This window comes from Equus quagga, chromosome 1, assembly GCF_021613505.1.
Source record: "Equus quagga isolate Etosha38 chromosome 1, UCLA_HA_Equagga_1.0, whole genome shotgun sequence".
Taxonomy (NCBI): domain Eukaryota; kingdom Metazoa; phylum Chordata; class Mammalia; order Perissodactyla; family Equidae; genus Equus; species Equus quagga.
Genome location: NC_060267.1, coordinates 35,958,450 through 35,980,111, shown reverse-complemented (window position 1 = coordinate 35,980,111; position 21,662 = coordinate 35,958,450). Strand labels below are relative to the sequence as shown.

The 21,662-nt window shown below is 35.0% G+C and overlaps 1 protein-coding gene across 12 annotated transcripts in view; it reads right to left on the bottom strand.

Moving 5' to 3' along the window:
* Positions 1 to 21,662, bottom strand: part of SOX5 (SRY-box transcription factor 5) — a 952,037-nt gene that overhangs the window by 209,444 nt on the left and 720,931 nt on the right. For all 12 annotated transcript variants that reach the window (XM_046641348.1, XM_046641339.1, XM_046641321.1 and 9 more), the window contains one exon: positions 1,164 to 1,250. In XM_046641348.1, coding sequence (XP_046497304.1) covers positions 1,164 to 1,250 — 87 coding nt within the window. The remainder of the gene's footprint in view (positions 1 to 1,163; positions 1,251 to 21,662) is intronic.

Genomic DNA, 21,662 nt, shown 5'->3' with positions numbered 1-21,662 from the left:
ATTGGGAGAACACATGTGCATACACACATATGCAAAAAAGTTATTTACACATATATTAATACAGGTATATTAATATAAATCTGGTGATATTTTAAATATATATTCAGCCTCTATCAAAAATATACAAAGCAATATATAACTAAACATTTTAATGTGGATGAATAAGTATTTTTTCTCAAAATTAATCCTTTGGAACTCAGAATCAAAAGTGTCCTATTGGCAACAAATAGAAAACCAGATTGCCCACTATGCTCTGAGAAAACACACTCAAATTAATTGAAAGGATCATTTGATTCTATTTTTATATGATAAATTAAATCTTTTCCTCTTGTTATTACTAAAAGTTTATTAAGATATAAATACTCAGTATCATCTGAAGTCCATAATAGAATTTTTTTCTTATTTATGTGAAATTTCTTACTCAAATAAAACCAAACCAAAAATGTTGCCCTCATTAGTACAAAACAACCTTTTACTAAGTTTTCCTCATTCACCATTTCTGGTTTTAAATGTAGATTATGTACATTCACATTCTTAATATGCAAAATGCATAAAATCATCTCATAACATGCAAGTTTGGTTTTTTTTTCCCCTGAGGAAGCTTTACCTTGAGCTAACTTCTCTTGCCAATCCTCCTCGTTTTTTGGCTTGAGGAAGATTAGCCCTGAGCTAACATGTGCACCAATCCTCCTCTATTTTTTTTTACGTGGGACACCTCCACAGCATGGCTGATGAGTGGTGTAGGTCCTCGCCTGGGAGCCGAACCAGCAAACCTGGGCCACAAAAGTGGATTGTGCAGAACTTTAACCACTTGGCCACAGGGCTGTGCCTGTCATAATATGCAGTTTATAACCCTGCTGTAGATAAAATACCTACTTACAGAGAAAATCATTTCAATTTTAAAAAATGATAAAAAGCAAAGCCTGTTAAAGATATAGTGGGGTTATTCTGTTAAAACAACATACCATTTACCCTATAAGGCACAAAGAGAGAAATAAGAACCCTGATACATCCACTTTCAAGCTAGAAAGAAGAAACACCAAAGACAGAGAATGCATGAGGCAGAAGGGGGGGAGGGCAGAAGTATTTTATCACTGTTAATATTCCTAAATAGCAACTTCATTTTGGTATATATTGGATCAAAATAATTGCAAACATATTACCTTTTATTTCACCAAAGTTCCCTGATCCCATTGCAAGAAGCTTGTCTTTCCAGTCCTTTGAGAGTAGCTTTTCAATACTGGGGGTTTCTAAGTAAAGAAAAAAAATGTAAGCAAATCAACATGACTATCTTTACAATGGAGCTCATTAAAAGTCTATCTGCTAAAAATAAGGCCATCTCGATCCGGCCCCAGTTCATAATGACTTCATCAACAAACTGATAACAGGGGAGGAAAAAAAGAATGTGTTTTGTCACCTGCTGTTTCAAAATCATTAGGTTTTTCCTCTTGCGGAACAAAGCTGTACTAATTCTTTATGACAATGGGTACATATAAACCTGCAGTTCATTGTTTTTCAATTTGGTGAACAAATTCTTGCTATAATGGATGCTTGTCAATTTCAGGGTGTTAGTCTGCAGTCAAAAAATAATTATGTTGATAAAATGCAGAGTAAAAAAAAAGGCAAAGAATTAGCTCTTAAATCTGCTACATGTAATTATATCCCTCTGTGTGTTTACAATTACATCCACTTTATAATATGTGTTTAACATCGTGTGGTGGTAAGCACACTGTGGAAAGATTTGCCAGTACCGCGAACGTTAAAAAAAAGAAAAGTTGGTATAAAAGAAGCTTTATAAAGATTGCAAAATCTAGAGAAGTGAGTAATGCCTATAATGGAAACCTATTATTTGTTTATTTCAGATTTGTATCACACTCTTTTAAAATGCCCTGTACTGGAACAGGACGCACATATTTTAGAGAGCAAGGTTATGCTTTAGTCTGATATTTGTTTCGATACATCGCATGGTTTTTGACCTCTTCTTTTGTGCTGAATTTTAATGTATAAGTAAATATAAATGCTAATAAAACTCCCAAACATTAAACTCAGTTCCAAACAATGTAATTGTATATTCTTGTCAGCATTTAGATGGGTACACAATTACAATGGCTTTCAATCCCACGATTAGCACTGCATTCAGTTAGAAAATGGAGTGTACTAAAAGATAAGTGTCCCAGTATGCTCCATCTAAATAACAATACCCACACTTATTATCTAGATCGAAGACACGCACCGCCATTCTCCACAGTGGTGTTTATGTGTATTTGTGTTTGTTCAGACATTTGTTTACCCCCTACTAGGAGCATAAAGGGACTACACGTTAAGTTATCAAAGGGACCGTCTGGCCTAGAGACCATAAGATTATTAGAAACTGGTTAATTTTCCCCACAGTAAAATGCATTTTAAGGCGTCTTCATCGTCATCTTTGGCTAATGCTATCTACTTCTCTCAGGCCCCCACATTACGGCTATCAGCTATCTGAGTCACAAAGCCTGTGTGAGGTTTTAACTAACTGGAGGTGAAATTTTCTTTGGAAAAACTGTGACAACATGGAACGCTTCTTTCTCAGATGTCAAAATCTTGTGGAAAATAAAATGGTGAAAAGCTGTGAATGATTACTGTTATACATAGTCCATACATACGGTGCAAAGTATATGCATACATATATATGTATATATATATAATGTATGCGTGTGTGTGTAGATATACACATACATACCTTAACTACCGTGTACACATTCACTATGGAATGTGCGAGATATACTTTGTTTGCTTTGTAACAAAATATCTCTCTCCATTTTTCACATTTAAGGAAAAAGGAAAAAAGATCCTAAAGAATTTGCTTTTACTTTCTCTTAAAGTAAAAGAAAGTGAAATTTCTTATTCTCCCTATTTCTTATCTAATATTGTTTTGAAAATGACAATCATAATTCTATGAGTAATAAAATGGATCAAATCTCTTCTTAAAGTAATCAATATTTCTGTTCATTGAGGCTTTAAAAGTGACTTTAAAATACTTCTGCAAGAATTTCCAACGATTCTACACTCCCAGTAAACACTTCGTGAGCGAAATCATTTTTTAAACCTTATCAGAGTAGGTCAAACAAACACCACTGTTTCTTTTTTCCAGCACTCTACAAAAATTCTTGAGTAGCATGTAAACAGGCACAGCCAATATGGTGTTTGCAATAGAGTACTGTCAGTCAGTAAAAGCTAACAAACCTTTGCAAAGCAGGAATGCAGCAAGAGAAATCCATTGTGTGCTAACAATGGGCCCCTGAACCTCCCGGCACCAAAAGCAGACCATTTTACTTTTAAGGCTATTGTCTGCAAAGTCCATGACAAAGCTTTTCCCCTGCAGCTAGACAAAATATTCACTGTAGTGTGCTCATAAAGAAACAGAAGTCTTCTGTCTAAGTTGCAGAGTTAAAGAAACAGCCGCTAGATTTCTGAAACCTGCAGAACATTCCTGGCCTCTTTATTAACTTGCGTAAAGACATGAGGCTCGTATACAAAGCCACTTTTTTCAAGTACCTGACTTTTAACATATACCACAGAAAAATGAATAACTTCTTCAGGACCAAGTAATTTGGAAGATGTAAAATCAGAAACATATCTAACTTGGGGTTGTCACATCCGTGAATGAAGAAAGACACTTATATTTGCAATTTGGATGAGGTATATACTTTAAATTCAGATTCAGTAAACATTTCTTGAGCAGCCTATGTGCCAGGAACTACAGTAGACGCTTTTACTTGCATTTTCTCATTTAATCATAGCAAATACCTGAAGACTCAAATTGTTATTACATCCATCTTAGAAGTTAAAAAAAAAGAAAAGCAAAAAGAACAAAAGGACTCACGTAACATACTGGGCAGAGGGGAGTCTTGAACTAAGTTTATTTTTTTCCTACAAATTCCTATCTCCTGTCGACGACGACATGATAATGACAGCTACTATTTTGAGGGCTGAGCGCTAAGCAGTTTACCAGGTCCTTTCCATGTATTATCTCAAGCTTCACATAATAATCTTTTGAATTAGATATTGGTACATCTGTTTTACCATTTAAGAAACCAAAGCTTAGGGAAATATCATGACTTGCCCAATATGAAGCTAAGTTCAACCCACTGGATCCTAAAGTCTTTGCTCTTTCTAGTACACACGTATTACTTCATTTTATCTACAAAACAGTCCTGGATAGCAGGAAAAACTACTGTTATTAATTCCATTGGATGGATGAAGTAAAAACTTGAAAAGATAAATTGCATTTCCCAGGGTGACACGTTCCTATGAGCAGCATGATGGGATTAAAAGCCAAGATTTCTTACGTTCTCATTATGTTCAAGATGTAGTCCCACTATATGACTTTGCAGTTTAGAATGCTGCACAATTTAAGGAAAATCTATGACCATATAACAGATATATACAAAGAAATGAAAATGTTTTCCTATAGAGGAAGGACTATTGGGCCATAAATCAAACAATCTGGATTCTTACCGTGACTTTGACACTGGCTAGTTCACTGGGACCAAAAGCAGATCATTTCACCCACTTCACCTCTCTATCTGAATTACCGTAAAACAAAGAGTTGAAGCAAATCTACATCCAGTATTCTAACAACTGCCACTCTTTTAATTTGTTTGACTTCATGAAGAAGTGGCAAGAAATGATCTCATGATAATGAGCACAATGGATGGACATGGATCAATGACTGAATTTCTCTGAAAAATGGTACAGATCCTATAGAATATAAATGATTAGAACTGAAAAAGACCAAATGGAAAAATCCCAATATTTATAACACACCTGTTCATTAATGTGTGAATATGATTCAAGTGAAATTTGACACAACTATGTAAGTGCTGCTTCAGTGCCTATGAAGTAAAAGAGATAGTAGTTATCTATTAAATATTCCATTTTCTAAAATGTGATTTAAAAAAACAACACATGTAAAATTATATTTTATACTGTGAGTATGGTATGTTTGTGAACATAGTTATTTCCAAATGTTAAAATTCTGGATTATCTATTATTTTCATGTTAAGATGTGTCATAGTTTTATATTAAACACTTTTAAAGATTCTCCTGAGATTTACTTCTGGCAAGCATTGGAGTATCACGATTACCATCATAATAAAAGCTAGGGCTCCCTATACAAAAATAAGTGTGAGAGACAACAGTAGTTATCACTCTTTGCAGAGCATTTCAGTTTACAGAATGCTGTCAGAGAAAACAATTTTGTCAATGGTATATATTTTTATTATATCCATTTTGCAGATACAAAAACTAAGGCTCAGAAAGATGGTTTGCCCAGAGTCATCTAGCCAGAAAGTAGAACAGATGGACTACAAAACCAGGGCCTCTTAATTCAAGGATCTATCTCTTTAAAGGAAAGGAAAATATGTACATATTTTAAAAGAGAAAATAAAACAAATATTAAGAAATAAACCGTAAGATAAATTAAAAATGAAAGATATCCTTATCAGTCAACCCATTAATATTAAGATGACTCTAACTGGATTACTTTTGTCTCTTTCTACCATCAGGAGCCTTTTGATGTGTTTGCTTGCTTTTCCCTTCTCACCCTTGCCTCTTTTGCTCACATATGCTTCTTCACATCAATGCCTATGGCAATCCCCACCAGTGAATGGCCCCCCCAACTGTGCCAGCCATTGTCACAACAGCATCCTGCCTCTTTAGGGCCTGTTCATTCCCTATAACTCTCACTCCTTTTTCCCTTCAGTGCCAAACACTCTTAAGACTGACTCCCTCATCTGGAACAATGAGACCTGGAGACTCATGCCAACATATTGTAATTCTCCAACAAGCTGCCAGTGCCAAGAATTAAACCACATTCGCTCCAGTGCAGTAGCTTTACACACAAGCTCAGGTTTTTGCTTTGTGTTTATGTAGGTTTTTTTCCCTTAATCTCCCTTGAGCTGCAGTGGCAGAGCTCATTGAAAAATCGAACAAGCAAAAAAATATGTATGTATAATATTTGACTTTTTAAACAAAGTCCCAGGAGTTAGGTCATACCAAATCTACCACTGTTTATACTTTAATTTTGTAGCTCAAACTACGCTGTGTTATTCCTGATAGGTGATAGGGTGCACCTTCAGGGATGGGAGATGTCTTTTGGAAGGAACAACAATATGGCTAAACCTCAAAACATACCAATACTCCTTCAAATGAAGAAGTAAAAGCATATGTCCATTATTCATGTCACAGAATCAGATTATTTAACCTGGAAGGATCTTTAGACATCATTTAGATAAGCATTTCCTAAAAGTGATTTACTAAAACATATATTGGACATAAATGGAATATAAGTTGTTTGGTTACTTAAAACTACAATAAACAAAATAGCTTTCAATTGTCATGTAAATCTAATTAACATTAACAAATTTACATTTCTTTTCTACAAGATTTAGAGCTTTTTATGTGCTAACAGACTGTCAATCTTAAGTGAGTTATGGATTATATAGTATTATTTAAATATCTGACCAAGGAAATTAGTGTTGGGAGGTGAATGTTTTGCTTAATACAACTTGGGTAATTACTGGTCTAGACCAAACTCTTCATTTTACAGACTGAAAATTATAAATTAAGGTTACCACTTGCCTAAGATCACAAATCTAAGTAAAAATAAAGGCAGGACATGAAGCCTAACTCCTAGTTCGGTATTCTTTTCAATATACCACACACGACAACAAGTTCTTTTAACAGAGGGTCACACTTTTCAAAAATGAAATGTTAGTCCAGTTTTATTCACCTTATCCAGTTTTAGAAGATGATTATATGACAGGTGATCTGGGTGGCTAATATGTTAGAATTAGGTACTGTTAACTCAATATTCTTCTCACTTGATGGCCCCCACACAACTGAAGAAAAAATGCAAGTTAGTGTACTTGGCTAAATATATTTTTCTTCAAAAAGCTAACTACAATTCAGTAGGTTGCTATTTAATTGTTCAATTACTACTAAGAAGATTATTTCTGAAGAGAAGATTGGGCTAAATCTGGAAATCACGTATCAATAAGAGTTCAATTCATGTTGACAACAGCTGCATGTCTAAACAACATTTTAGTGCAAACATTAAACAATGCAATGGAAGAAATGTAAAAACTTTTACATATCTGGAAAGCTATTTGTGCACTGTAGACCAGAAGGCCTTGTAACAGTCCCATTAGGCAAGCACTACAGCTAGTGTGCCATAGGAAATGTCAAGTTCTTCTAGGAAATGCTAAAAAAAACAACATATAGCACAACACACAATAGAAACACATCTGAAATTCCAAAGCATCAGGATTTCAAAAATCCTCATTTTTATATGTAATTATCCTGAAGTGAATTAAGCTCTAGAAATACTTTACTTTTAGTAGTGCCAAAATACTCATTTGTTTCCAATTGAAAGTTAATAAGCTCTTGTTTAAACTAAAAAAAAATCTTCGGCCTACTGACTCATGTGTGGAAATTTTTAATGCACATTCAGTTTTTAGAATACTGCAATATCTAAATCATAACTCACAGGCTTAAATTTCTCATTGCACAAGCTGAAACTATTAACACACCTGTTCAATTGTACCCTATCTTACAGCACATTTTAGAAGAATATTTTTTCATCACATGATTAAATATGCTAGAATCAATATGATATAATTGCTATATGTGAATAACCTTAGGTTTACTTCTCACAAGATGGTTTTATATTTCCTACACAAAAACTTCCATTAAAAGATAGACTTGTGAAATTCTCATAGTCTTCTCCACTCCATCACTTGGAAAGTAAGTGCACTTTCTTGCATTGACTACAACACTTTGTTTTGTTCTTGTTTCAAATACTAGATCGCAGTAAAAATAACATAAGTAACTTGAGGGCAGCATTTCGAAAAGTAATTCCAGAGTTATCCCTTACGTACAAGTCTCTCTTACGTTTTACTACTAACTATAAAAATGTAATAATTTCATGTCATACAAGCTGACTCTATCACTTACTAGTTTTCTGACCTTTGGCAAGTAATTTAACCTCTCAATGCCTCAATTTACTCATCTGTAAAAGGTTATTAACTGCACTTATCTCAAAAGATTGTCACAAGAATTAATTGAGATAATTTATGGAAAGTGCTTAAAACAGTGCTGGGCACACAATAACACTTAAAAATTGACTAACAATACAACTATAACATAGTCTACAGCAATCCAAGAGGACGGTTTCAAAAAGCTAGTGAAATACACATACACATGCTTCACTTTGACTTCAACTACCCAGAAATCGAAATCATCACAGGGTAATAGTTCTCTTTCTACACATTTTTATGATAATGACCCACAATGCTTAGTTTCATTGGTTATCTCTCATTCCCATGAATTTTCCAGTTGGTTCATGTCAATAAAGACATAGAGAGAAGTGTAGTAGTATGAGGGACAAGGACAGTTGACACTTCCATTAGGTTAATGAATGAATTGTCCCCAAACAACAGAGACATACAAAAATACTCAACTAATCTTTGCCTGATTTTTTGCTTTTTTCTGATAGTTGTCTAACTTTCCAAAGGTTCTCTTAGGTCCTCAACAATGGTTAAAGCTTTTAAGCCAGTGCTGTTGACAAGTGAAAGGAACAACAAATAGCTTTGTAGTGCTCTTTTTCCAGGGTCACTCAACCAGCGGTAATAGTTATTATTTTTATTTATTAGCACAGTAGCCCTGTCCTCTATCATAGCTAACTCACCCCAACCCCCGTGACAGCAGAAGCATTTTAACTTTTAATAAAAATGGGAGAGTGCAGCACTCCTGTGTAAGGCTCTTTCAGTAAAGTGCACAGCTAATGAATATTGTCCATTTGTATCCAAATAATTTATGATGTCAGCAAAGTGTGTGTGGGGAAATGTGAATTAAGTTCCAGTCATGGGTTACAATGAGAGGGGTGAAAGTGGAGAGTAGGAGGAAGCAAAGGGTTTCCAAAGGCAAGAGGTGCAGAAGAGAAAAGCCAAAGCAATTTGATAGAAAGAAAATTCGGAGGAAGATGTTCCTCATGTATCAACAGTAGTCAATTTACAAAAGTTACAATATTTCTCATAAAAGATTTTCCTATTTTTACTATTTCATCCATCAAAAACCCAACTTTCTCAGAGACCAATTGTAATAAATCTGTTATTTTTCACATACGTTATTTGAAATAGTATTTTCTCAACTGTGTATATGAGCGATAGGGCAAGAAAGAAAAATAGAAGACAAATTCTAAGAACTCAGTTCTAGCAAAAGGTATATGAGAATCAGGCATATTTAAAACAAACAAAGTCTTAATTGCACAAGACAAATTTATAAACAAACAGGAAAAGTTTAAGATAGCTTAAACATATCACAGCTTAGTAAGATGAGAATGCATAGTTCCAAGCAAATTACATATGCCTATTGATATAGTTAAGAAAAGAATTACCTAAATATGTGTTCGAATTATAAATGAAGCAATTATCCTACTATAAAAGAGTGTATTCACATAACCATCCATTTAATTACATATCTAGACCATTCTGAAAACAAAAATTAATGATCATATTCGTGGAATGATTTTGTTGTTGTTGTTTAAAATTGTGAAAGTGGGTGGCAGAGATGATAAAGGAAATACAAAGAGCATAGAAATAGAAAACCACTTAACAGACATTAGAATAAGAATTCCAATACTTTAAAAACATGACAGAATGTTTTACCACTGGAAGTGAGAACTAAAGCGCATACAGCCTGATGCTAAAGCACTACACATCCTGAATCTTCTCTATCACAACATATGTGACAACAAATCGCAATCTCAGCTTGCCAGATGCCTGAAAAGATATGAACAATAAAACTGACATGATTCATATGAGAAATCAGAGATTGTGATACACAGGTAGTTGAAGCGTCGAGCTGAGAAGCTACTTACAATTCAAATTATATTTTTCTGTTCTAATACTTAGTATCAGATCTTAAAATTAAGAAATAATATCTTCTGATTTGCTTAAAATCATATATCTAAATTTGCACATAGCTTCTCAACCAAAGTAGTCCATCTGCCTTAACAACTTGTTATATTTGGTCTCTCATAACCTTTCGTGGAGTTTGGATCATGTCATTTTTAGAGTAATTTTAGATGAGAAAAGACAATAGTTTTATTCACAAAATGGCATTTAATGTTCACAGGCTCACACACGATCTAACCAACGATGTAAGCTACAGTTATGTGTTAGCTATGATATGCTGTGACTCTCAAAAATGCAGAACAGTAAAATAATCAACCTGTAAGAGTTCTCTTTAAGAAGCATTTTCATTTAAGAAGGAACAAGTGAAAGAAGATAAAAGGGAAGGAAACAAAAATGTCTGCATAACTGGAAAAAAGAGAAAAGCATAGCTGGGTTTTCATTTTTCTTTTTTTTTAGATTTTTTTTTTTACTTTTTCTTTTTCTCCCAAAGCCCCCCAGTACATAGTTATATATTTTAGTTGTGGATCCTTCTAGTTGTGGCATGTGGGATGCCGCCTCAGCATGGCTTGATCAGTGGTGCTGTGTCTGTGCCCAGGATTCAAACCAGGGAAACCCTGGGCCGCCGAAGCAGAGCTTGCGAGCTTAACCACTCAAATATGCGGCCAGCCCCTCACTTTTCTTATAGAAGCAGACTTACCAATCTTAATGTTAAAGGCAGTGGGTACAAAGGTGGGCTTATACAATCTATTGGTATATTCATTTAATTTCTGAATTGAATGAATGTACAAAACTGTTATTTTTGCTTTTAGTGGCATAATTACTATTAAAGCTATCAGACTACTTTAAAGAAAACAAAATATGTCACATCTGGATACCGCCATTTTATTTTGCACAATTCAGACACGTGTGTGTGCACGCAGACACAATAGCGGGAGGTCTCATACCCTATTCATGTATTCATTCATTTATCTATCAATCATCTACTGTGGCTCTGCGATAGGCACTAAGACATGGGCTCTCAAGAAATTCAACGTCTCCTGGGGAAGATGTATAGACTAACAGTGACCAGACACTAAATCTTTGGCTCAAATTGCTAAAGTGTCACTGAGTTGCTCTGCTATTGTTTCATTTTTTGAAGTAAAAGTAAAGAGAACAATGCCTTCCTGGAAACAATATATTAATGAATAGTAAATAAATGTGCTGATAGATTTTTTTCTAAATGTTACTAGTATAGTATGGCCATAAAGAGGCGTAAAATAGTCTTCCGTTCATCAACTGAAACTGCTATAAAAAATTCTACTAGACAAGAACTTCTAAAAATGGGGCCAATTTATCATCTTGTCCATAATTAAGAAAATAATATGAATTAAATCACTCTAGCAATATAAAATTAAATTAAAAGATAAATATACAGGGGGCCGGCCCAGTGGCACAGCGGTTAAGTGTGCACTTTCTGCTTCGGTCGCCCGAGTTTCGCCAGTTCGGATCCCAGGCAGACATGGCACAGTTTGGCACACCATGCTGTGGTGGCATCCCACATATAAAGTAGAGGAAGATGGGCATGGATGTTAGCTCAGGGCCAGTCTTCCTCAGCAAAAAGAGGAGGATTAGCAGCAGATGTTAGCTCAGGACTGATCTTCCTCCAAAAAAAAAAAAAAAGATAAATATACGGATAAGAATAGCAGAGTGGATTAATTCAACAAATGTATATAGTACATGTTTTTTCAGGCATGGGGGATATTAACAAGAGCAAAACAGAAGTGGACCCTATCTATCCAGAGTTCACAGCCACAGGGAAGCTCCCTTAAAATGTAAAATTCTGGGACCACTGGAGAATCTGCTCTTCACATCTTGGTTGAGTCCCAGGAATCTGCACTTTTTCCAAGACCTCAGGTAATGTTTTGATGAGTAAACACTGATTCAGGATATAAAAATATGGATACAAATATTCTATTAAATCTTCAAAAATCTGAATTGAAAACTTTTTTCAAGTGAATAAGACGAAGTAGAATTTACTGAATTCTTCTTAGAAAGGTAAAAGCATTTTACTCACGCCACAGTGTCATTTGAGTGATAATTTAAACACTATCAACTGAAAAAATCCAAGTATATTCCAACACTTCTCTATTTTACAACTCAATGAAATGTAGCATTTCAAATAAAAAAAATCCTCAAAGTAAAAATGCAATAATGAACTACCAGGAGTTAACATAAATTTTATTATTAAAAAAAGGAAAAATGGGGGCCAGCCTGGTGGCGTAGTGGTTGGGTTTGTGCGCCCCGCTTCGGGCAGCCCAGGATAAGGGGTTTGGATCCCGGATGCGGATCTACTCACCACTCATCAAGCAACGCTGTGACGGTATCCTACATACAAAGTAGAGGAAGATAGGCACAGACGTTAACTCAAGGACAACCTTCCTCAAGCGAAAAAAGAGGAAGACTGGCTACAGATGTCAGCTCAGGGATGATCTTATTCATCAAAAAAAAAGGAGAGGGGAATGAAAAGTTATTATTATGGGAGTACTGTGAACAAAAATTTTGTTAAAAATCTTAAGTGATTATGAATCATGTGACCACGTTAGAAATACATACATATTCTTCAATGTAATGTATTACACATACAAAATGAGAGGTATACATGTTTATATAAGTGGCAAGAAGAAACGAGAAACTCCTGACATGTCAGCCAAATGACAAGGACATGCTCTCTGAACGGTTGAGATCTTGGGGGGCTAGATTCAGAGCAAAACGGTGGAATAATGTTACAAGTAATTTAGTAAATCAGAGAAGGATGAATGGGACAATACTCTCATTATTCATTTAAAGAAATGGCAGGACAACAAATTACTAATCCTAGAGAGAGTGTTAATAATAGGAAATAAAATAATCTATACCTTGAATATAATTAACACGGATTTCTACAGCACAGCAGCATTTTGACTGCTTATTCTTTCTTTATTCTTAAAAACATCAGTCAGTAACATCTATAGAATCATGTCTCAGATCTAATAACTGAGAGGAAAACATGATACATAAACATTGGAAAGGATAATGAAATATCCAGGGAGAGAGGGATAGTAGGCAAGACAGAGAGGTCTGCTGACTAGTCCCTCTTTCTCCTGTGCGTAGCTTTCCAGAAGTAATCACTGAAACACTTCACTCCCACATATGTAATAAATGACACATAAACAGAGATACTTACCACCTATAGCTTTCTCTTTCACATATACAAACATTTAGTATAATGGAATACATAATGTTACGTATAATTTGAACCCATTTATCTTATTAGAAATGTATCCGAGGAGAAAAAGTGGCAGGGGTGGGAAGGGCTCAAGGGATGTTCATCAGATTATGACGTGTACCCCATGCTTCCTTAATGATTCGCCGATTTAAAAGAATGAAGTTAAAAAAAGATAGGAAAAAAGCTTATTTAAAGCAGCCTAGGGATTTTGATGAAATACAGTGAAATATTAGCAGTTAAAAAATTAAGATATAGGTCAGTATTTCATCCCCAAAGGATGGATGAATCCAGTAAAGTGACAGACCACCCAATTTTCTGACCTGTGGGTCAGAGAGCAAGCTTTTATAAACTTGGGAATGGTTTTTCAAAAGCCACAAAGGTCTGTGCTCCACATGTCAGAAATTCGAAAGTGTTTATACCTCTGGGAATTCTCCTCAGAGAAATTTCCCTGAGGGATATGAAAACCTCCAAAAACTTACTATCTCAGTTCTCACAAAAAGGGGCAGAGTGTGTTTAAGCCCCACAGGGTCTCTGTCGCAGGCCATCGGATCTCCCACCCAAAGTGAACACTGGGATGAATACTTCAGAGAGGCTTCACTGCCCTCAACTATTTGGAAAAATCTCGAAATTCTTCTAGAAAGAAGATTCAGGTAAAACATTGTAAATAATTATGGTAAATTAGAAACATATATTTAATCATTGTTGCAAATTAGAATGTTCTAATAACAGGAGTTGAGATCTTCAGTTAAATTATAAGCATTCCAAATCATTCCAAGTGTGGTAGCTGCCTATAATCTTATTTGCCAAAGGCAAATAATTCATTGCAAGAAATTTGGTAAACTCAACTTGTAAATCATTGCAATAAATTTGTAATCACCAAAGTTGATCTTTAGTACTTGACAAAGGTGAATATTAAAATGTGCATTATATACTTAAAATATATATTAATGAAATTAAAAATAAAAGAAAGAAAGTGTTCCATTTCTAAAGAGAGAAAAGAAAAAAATCATTCTTCCATGGCAGCTACCAAAGAACAAGAGAGAAATTACTTTGTTTAATAAGGGGATTAAATTCTTTACAAGAGTATTTCCAAAATTTATAAATTACATTAAAGCAGATACATGATCTAACAGGTTTTCGTATTATACAGTAGGTATCAATTTATTATTTTATTCCATAATTCTAGATGTGAAACCCAGGTTATTTATCTCTCTTTTTTCTTCTCAGCAAATTATTCAGCTTACAGGGTAGCACCTTCGAAATTATAAAGCAGCACAGCCAAATCTCAAAACATGTGCAGAGCTCTGTGCCAAACAAGGCTGTATAAAAACTAAAAACTAACACCTTTAAAAAATACTTGATTTGAGTTTAATTGAAACTCTTGTTTTCATACATATTTCAGCCTTTCTGTTTTTGTTGTGACACGTAAAGTGCCTAAAAAATAATGATCAGGGAGGGTTCACAGCATGGAGGGGGAAAAAAAAATAGGAAGAAAAAGTTTATTCCACACTATTTGAATTACATTTAGGTGGTTCTCTATGGGGCTACTACCAAATCCTTTAAGCCCACCAGCCTCTTACGTACATTAAATTAATGAGGCATCTCAAGCATTCATTCTTCAACAGCAGCTCTAGGCTCTCCAGTTGGACACCTACAATTTACTAAATTACAAACAGTGACCTAGGGGAGACATCTGTTTGTTATATACAATATTGTATTATAATACAAACTAGCAAAATATTTGGGAGATTAAGATGATAAGATATACATTGAATTGTAGTTTCTGAGGTTAATAGGGGCCGGTCTACAATTTGTGATCTTCTCTTTACCAATACAAGTTCCTATTTTCCCATCAGGAAGTAAAGGCCTCCACAGGTCCACATTATGAAATACAACACTTATGAACAATCCAATACTAAGAGGTCTCTATTATGCCATGATACTCACTACCTCCATACAATACTTTTATTAAGCCTCAAATACATTAAGCTTGATTATAATCAATTTTTTTTATAACACCACCTTCTTACTAATGCTCATAACACTTGGCTCCCAGGGATGTACTTATAATGAGATGGCCGGGTGTATTTTCCATTAAAGGCCTCTGTTGGAGTTTCTATAGTGCTTTTTCTCATATATTTCAAGTTAAATGTTCCCTCTATTTTTATGTTTGCCCCACAATAGCCAGTCCCTTTTCAATGATTAATTTTCTATTCAAAAACAATTTGCCTTTTTTCCCTTTGTCCTGTCATGGTTTCGGAACCACCTCTTTCCTTTTCCCTCCTCCCTTGCAGAAACTCACCCCTCCCTTGCCCCCCCCCCCCCCCCCCCCCCCCCCCACCAACTGCCTTCTAGTCTCCAAATTCTTTTTCGTGACATATAGTGCAAAATGTTTAGGAGCTCTCCCCAGCAGGAGGCTACTCAATTAACAAAAACAAAGCCCTGAATGATCAAGGCTATAACTGAGCCAAGAAGTACTGTAGCCATTTATATTATATGACCTCAGCAGTCTCTTGATTGAATTGCAACCCTGCATTAAATCAAACGCTGTGTGTTGTGTGTGTGATTTTTTAAATGCTGGGGTGCGTGAGGCGAAATTCGGGGGGGGGGGGTGGTGGTGGTAAAGAGATTATACATACTCCCAGGAAAAAATTCTCGATTCAAAATGTATTTGGTTTTTTCTTTTTTAATATGCTCTTTACTTTGTTTTGAAACTTAGACGCATTTGGTGAAATCCTCTGAACTGGTATTCCGAGGCATGTTTAAACAACAGAAATAATGGAAGCATAATTGATTGCAGCTGCGAACTGTCACCCTATCACTAAGCTGCACCTAACTGGCAAATACTACAAGCTTGTTACAGATTCCTTTATGAATTGGGCACTGTAAGAAGACTGGGCATTCTTTATACCACACACTCAAATCAAAATCTTCACTGATTTATTTCTCAAATTTTGCTAGACTAGAAACAGTAAGTGGTTAGTCTGTTGGCCTCGCTCCAGTGTGTTGGGGCAGAGGAGGTGGGGCGCTTGTTTCATAAAGTTAAATACATAACAGGTTTATAAACATGCTCTATCTTTCAGTTATGGAGGAGATACTCAGTAAAAGCAATCTTCTCAGTACATGAACATTCATAGGAGAAAGGAGGAAAGTAAAAATATCTTATTCAGAAACCCGTTTTTGTGAATCGAATTACTATAAATTTCTCCATACATATCATATTCCAATCAGGGACTACAAGGTTCAATTCTTATCTAGAAGCAAGCTTTTATATCATTCTTTAAGTTTATTTACTTAACTCAGACTTTCCTCAAAAAGGAGAAAAAAAAAAGAAAAAGAAAGGAAAAGTAATAACTCCACATTAACTTACTAAGAGAAAAGCTACAGTAAGTCCCTTTTCCTATTTTCTTATATTTGTGTAGCTGTTAGACATTTTGCAAAGGAGGGGAGTACCAGCCAGCCTTTCACAACAAAAGACCCACTGTCACTGAGCCAGTCCCAGACATGGTGGAAACCAGCCCACAGGAAAAGGCCTGGCTCCAATGTTAGGCCCCGGCCGAGTACAGTCACTATATTCACTCAAATTGGCAACAGGTCTCAGTGTTCCTGGCTCTGAGCTGTGAACAAGGGTCGGGATTGAATAACCAATTATACAACCGCTGACTGAGTTTATCCAAGGTTTGCAAACTGCTATAATAGCCCAGTATTCAACCAACTGTTTTATCCTTTTCCAGATATAGTGTCATATCTCCCCTTGTGCTCCATTTACATGTCACTTTATTACATACGTCCATTAAAAAGGTTAATACAGTGTCACCCTCAATGCCTAAATGTTGCCTTATAGGAGTTCGCCTTCTCTCCGGGGCATTTCATATAGACACCTTTCTCTGTCTTTCACTTTCTCCCTGCAAGTTAAACCAAGTTTCTGTCAAGACGAGAGAACAGTGGATGAAAGCACAGTAGCCAAATGTCAACAGTTTCGAAAATACTCCTTATACTAATGGGCTGTTCTAACCCACCGTGGTATACTAAAAATGTGAAAATTCTGGAGTTTGGCAGTTCAAACTAGCACCCACATTTGAGGTGCACGTATAAATTTATCCAAATGTGTGCCTCCTCCTTTGCCAAAATGGACGTTTCTCTCAAAGTTCAAGAGGACCTACAATTTTTTCCAGCATATTTACATGCCTGCCTTTATACAAAGTGGTTGTGATGGAAATAAAAAATAGAAATAGAATTTCAAGTACTTTTCCTAAATCTCTACAAACCTGAAATTCCTGAATGAGTGCCTTCCAATTCAATAAACAGAATAAAAGAAATGGTAGAAATACCAAGTATTATAAAGGAGTTGGCTTTTTTTTGATGCCTTGATCTTTGACCTTTTATTTTTACTCTATGCTTCCTGTTAACTGGTGTTTTACGCAGTGTAATCTTATCTTCTACACTGAGGCTTTTTATCTTTAAAATCAACAATATATATTCTTTCTAGAAATCTAAGTAAAATCCTCTGGATTATATAAAAACCACATCAACACTTAATAATAAAGTTAGCTAAAAATAAGAATTACCAATTTTATGCAAAATCACATCTTTAAATATTTGGAAGTTTTTTAAAATCTGTAATTAAAAGAAAAAGTTCCCTCTAAACCCACAATGAAAACTCTTTATGTAACTGCATATTATAACGACAATAATAGCTAAGCAATAGTAATAGTAACAATTACCAATTGAGAGCTTAAGTGGTATTAACTTTTAAGTGCTTTACATGTAATTCTTTTTAATTCTTACAAAATCCTATTAAGAGCAGGGACTTTGTAGTCAGAGTCTTCTTCCTTCATTTACAAGCTTAAACATCTTGTAAAATAACTTAGCCTCCTGAGCCTCAGTATCCTTATCTGTAAAATAAGTATATACCTATATACCTACCTATTGAAGGGCTATTGAAGGCATTACATGACTTGCTGTAAGTAAAGTGTCTCAAAACAGTGTTTTTAGGTGTTTGTCATTGTTGCTCTCTTCCTCCTCCTCCTCGTCACTCATCAACATCTCCATTTTATACGTAATTTATTGCTCAAATAATGAAATCTCAAGCAGCTCACTGAACGACAGAGCTCATAACAACCTTTTACTTCTTCAAGCCAATCGGTATCTGCCAGAAGTTTCCATGTTTGGATGGTTTATTAATAACAACACCAGTCTTCATTTATTGAGCATCTACCCTGTTTAGGTATTTGAAAAACAAAAGTAGCGGAGACTATTCTAATAAGGAAGTCTAATTTTACTTCTGCAACTCATGAGTGTGATATAAACATCCAACAATCTGAATTCTACCATGGGCTTCCTTTAAATTATTATTAATTCTAGCTAAAAGTTTTAAGCATGACTATTTTGGTTATTTTATACCTAAAAGTACAAGCACTTCCAACTCCTTGACCCTCATCTGCAAGTAGGAATAATTTGTTCACCAAATCCAATGGCTATGTGGTTAGGAGGAGCAGCATTATTCTGAAAAACAAAAGTGCAAACTGTAAATATAAAGACTCTGTGCAACCCTTTCCTTGTTACCGGACATTCACTAAGTTAAGACCTGCTGAGGATCTTTTAAAAAGGAAAAAAAAAAGAAAAACAGCTGAGTTTTTATATTTTGGCAGGTTTTGGAGATACAAAGTTGCCAGCCATGAAAGCCACATAAACCCTAAATTTCAATATGAAACATTAAAATATTAATAAGAATCAAGTGGAAAAGACTGACATTTGCAGGTAGCTGAAAAAATCACCTCCATTACTTTATTAAAGTAGTGTAGTAGCACAGGGAGCAGAAAACTTGGGAGTCACAACCAGGTTGGTTCTGTTCTTTACTAAGTGCCCTTAGGTAAGGTATTTAACCAGCTTCAGTTTGCTCATTTTTATAAGTGAAATTATGATGCCTCCTTGCCTTCCAGGGAGAAAGACTGAGCGACAGAGACAGAGAGACAGAGGAGAGACTATAATGGTGTCCAACACACATTAAGTGCTTAATGGAAGATAGCTGCTATCAGCATCTTCATCAGCATCATCACGTTACCCTTTGACTGCCATTGTTATTATACCTGGAAGCAGAGCAATTTTCTCATTAAGCAGTATCTAGAATTAGTGATTCCAAGTAGTTATTTGTGTGGTTAAATATATGTTTTCTAAAGCAAACTGATGCTTTGATACAGGCCCTACAACTAGACAATGGTAGGGAAAAGGGCAGACAAAGAAACTTCACTCTTACATATTTTGGCTATAATTACAAATGGAGTTAGCCAGAATATTTATCTAATGAGTTTCATTTAAATTTTGGAATAATGTGAAAGACTGGCATTGAAAAACAGTATTTCTATTTTTTCTTTATTTTCTCCAAAAATTTTAAGATCATGGAAATTTTAATGTTTTGACTACTATTATAATTATACTCTGATCGTATCAGCATAGCAAAGAGAGGCAGGAAAGGCAGATGAGAAATTCTTCACGTTCTATCACCCTAAGAAAAAGAGCAAATTCTGCATTGAAAAGTCCTCTATTCTTATACTGAGTCTTGTTCTTTAGGTCATTTTCTCTGGAGAAAAAAAATAACAATGCTGGAATATTATACCAGCTAACTGGAGAAATATGAAGAAAGTAATACTATATAACCTACAAGGTAAATACTTAACTATTAAAAGGAAACTTTTCTAGGATGTATCTTTAATCTGAATCCATGACCTTACAGAAAGATTTGCCCCAGTGACACTCTTTTAAAATATGCAAAATTCAGCTACCTATCTCTTTTTGTGTGTATACAAAATAGAATTCACTTTAGAACAGATCCTGCATTTGTAATGGCTATGAAAAACCAAGATAGCTTAACAAATGATAAAAAATTACAAGGCCAAAGAGACAACTTTGCGACCCCAAATCAATTAAAAAATGCTCGAAATATCATGAATATTGCAAATGTTGGAGTCCTATTAGGCATGCTTCCCTCTTGCCTACTTTGTTTATAATAATAATGAAATTATTAATATTTACTGACTGTTTACTACGTACCATGCATAGTGCTGTGGTTTATGTAATAATCTCATTTAATTCTTGAAACAACTTTAAGAGGTAGTACTACTATTATCTATATTATCTCTTATTATCATCTATATTACAGAGCAAATCGAGGCTTAAGAAGGTTAAATCATTTCTCAAGGATACAGACCTAGTGAGGAAATAAGCCAGGATTCAAACTTGTATCTGCTGGATTTCAAAGTTTGCTCTCTTAATCAGTAACCAGACTGACTAAGCAAGCCTACTAACAATAAGGATTGGTGACATATTGCAAATAGAACTGCATGCAAATAGAATTGCATATATATAATACAACACTATTTTGAGCTCATACTGGTGATGATTTCTGAGTTCTCAAGGGTGTCTGATTATTTGGGCTTAGAATGAAATCCAAACCTCTTACCAAGGCCAGCAGAGTTCTATAAGCTTTGGCCTCCACTTATTTCTCTAGAGTCAGTTTCTACTACTTTTCCTATCATACTCTAGCCACTATGGCCATCTTTATACTTCCCCATCTAGCTAAGTTCACCCTCACTTCTATGTCTTTCCACTGTGAATTCTATTCACTTTATTTCAGACACGCTTCAAAAACTTCACATAGCTGACTCCTTCCCTTATTCACATCCTAACTTATATTTCATCTTTTCAGAAAGGCCTTCTTTGACACACCATCTAAAGCAATATAGCCGTACTATCACTTCGAGTCAATTTCTATCCAACTTCTTTTATTTTTTATAGCACTTATCACTAATAGAAATCATCTTATTTATTTTTCTCTTCCTTCCCACTAAAATATAAGCTCTAGGAGAACTGCGAACTTATTCGTCTCGTTCACTACGTACTTCCATTTCCTAAATCGATGTCTGGTATATACCAGACACTCAACAAATACTTGTTGAGTGAACAATGAGTATGCAAATATTCTGCCAGTCTTAGAGATCCTCTTTGCTTTAAGATGACTCATGGTTATGTATGATCTGGAAGTCACTCCTGATGTGTGGGAAGATCATTCTTTGACTTACCCATAATTAGAGTATAAAATGATAAATTTGCATTATCCATGTTTCTTAATTATCTCCCATAGATGCTATACATCAAAGGAGTTATACTGTGGACACAGACAGGGCTATTCTTGTTATCTCTATTTAAATATATTAAGAAGGAAAGTAATCAGAAAGCATAGGTTACAGGGAACTAATAGCCATATAATTGTCTTGTCCTCTCAATGATTCTGGGCTCACACTTTTCCTAATTTTGAATGAGTTTAGGTACTTTCTGGGTGCATCGACTACGTCAGAGAGACATAACCAGTGACTATAACACCTGCCTCTGTTCCCAAATTTCTATACACACATACACACAAAAATACACACATAACTTCTTATTGCTCATACATTTAATTTATT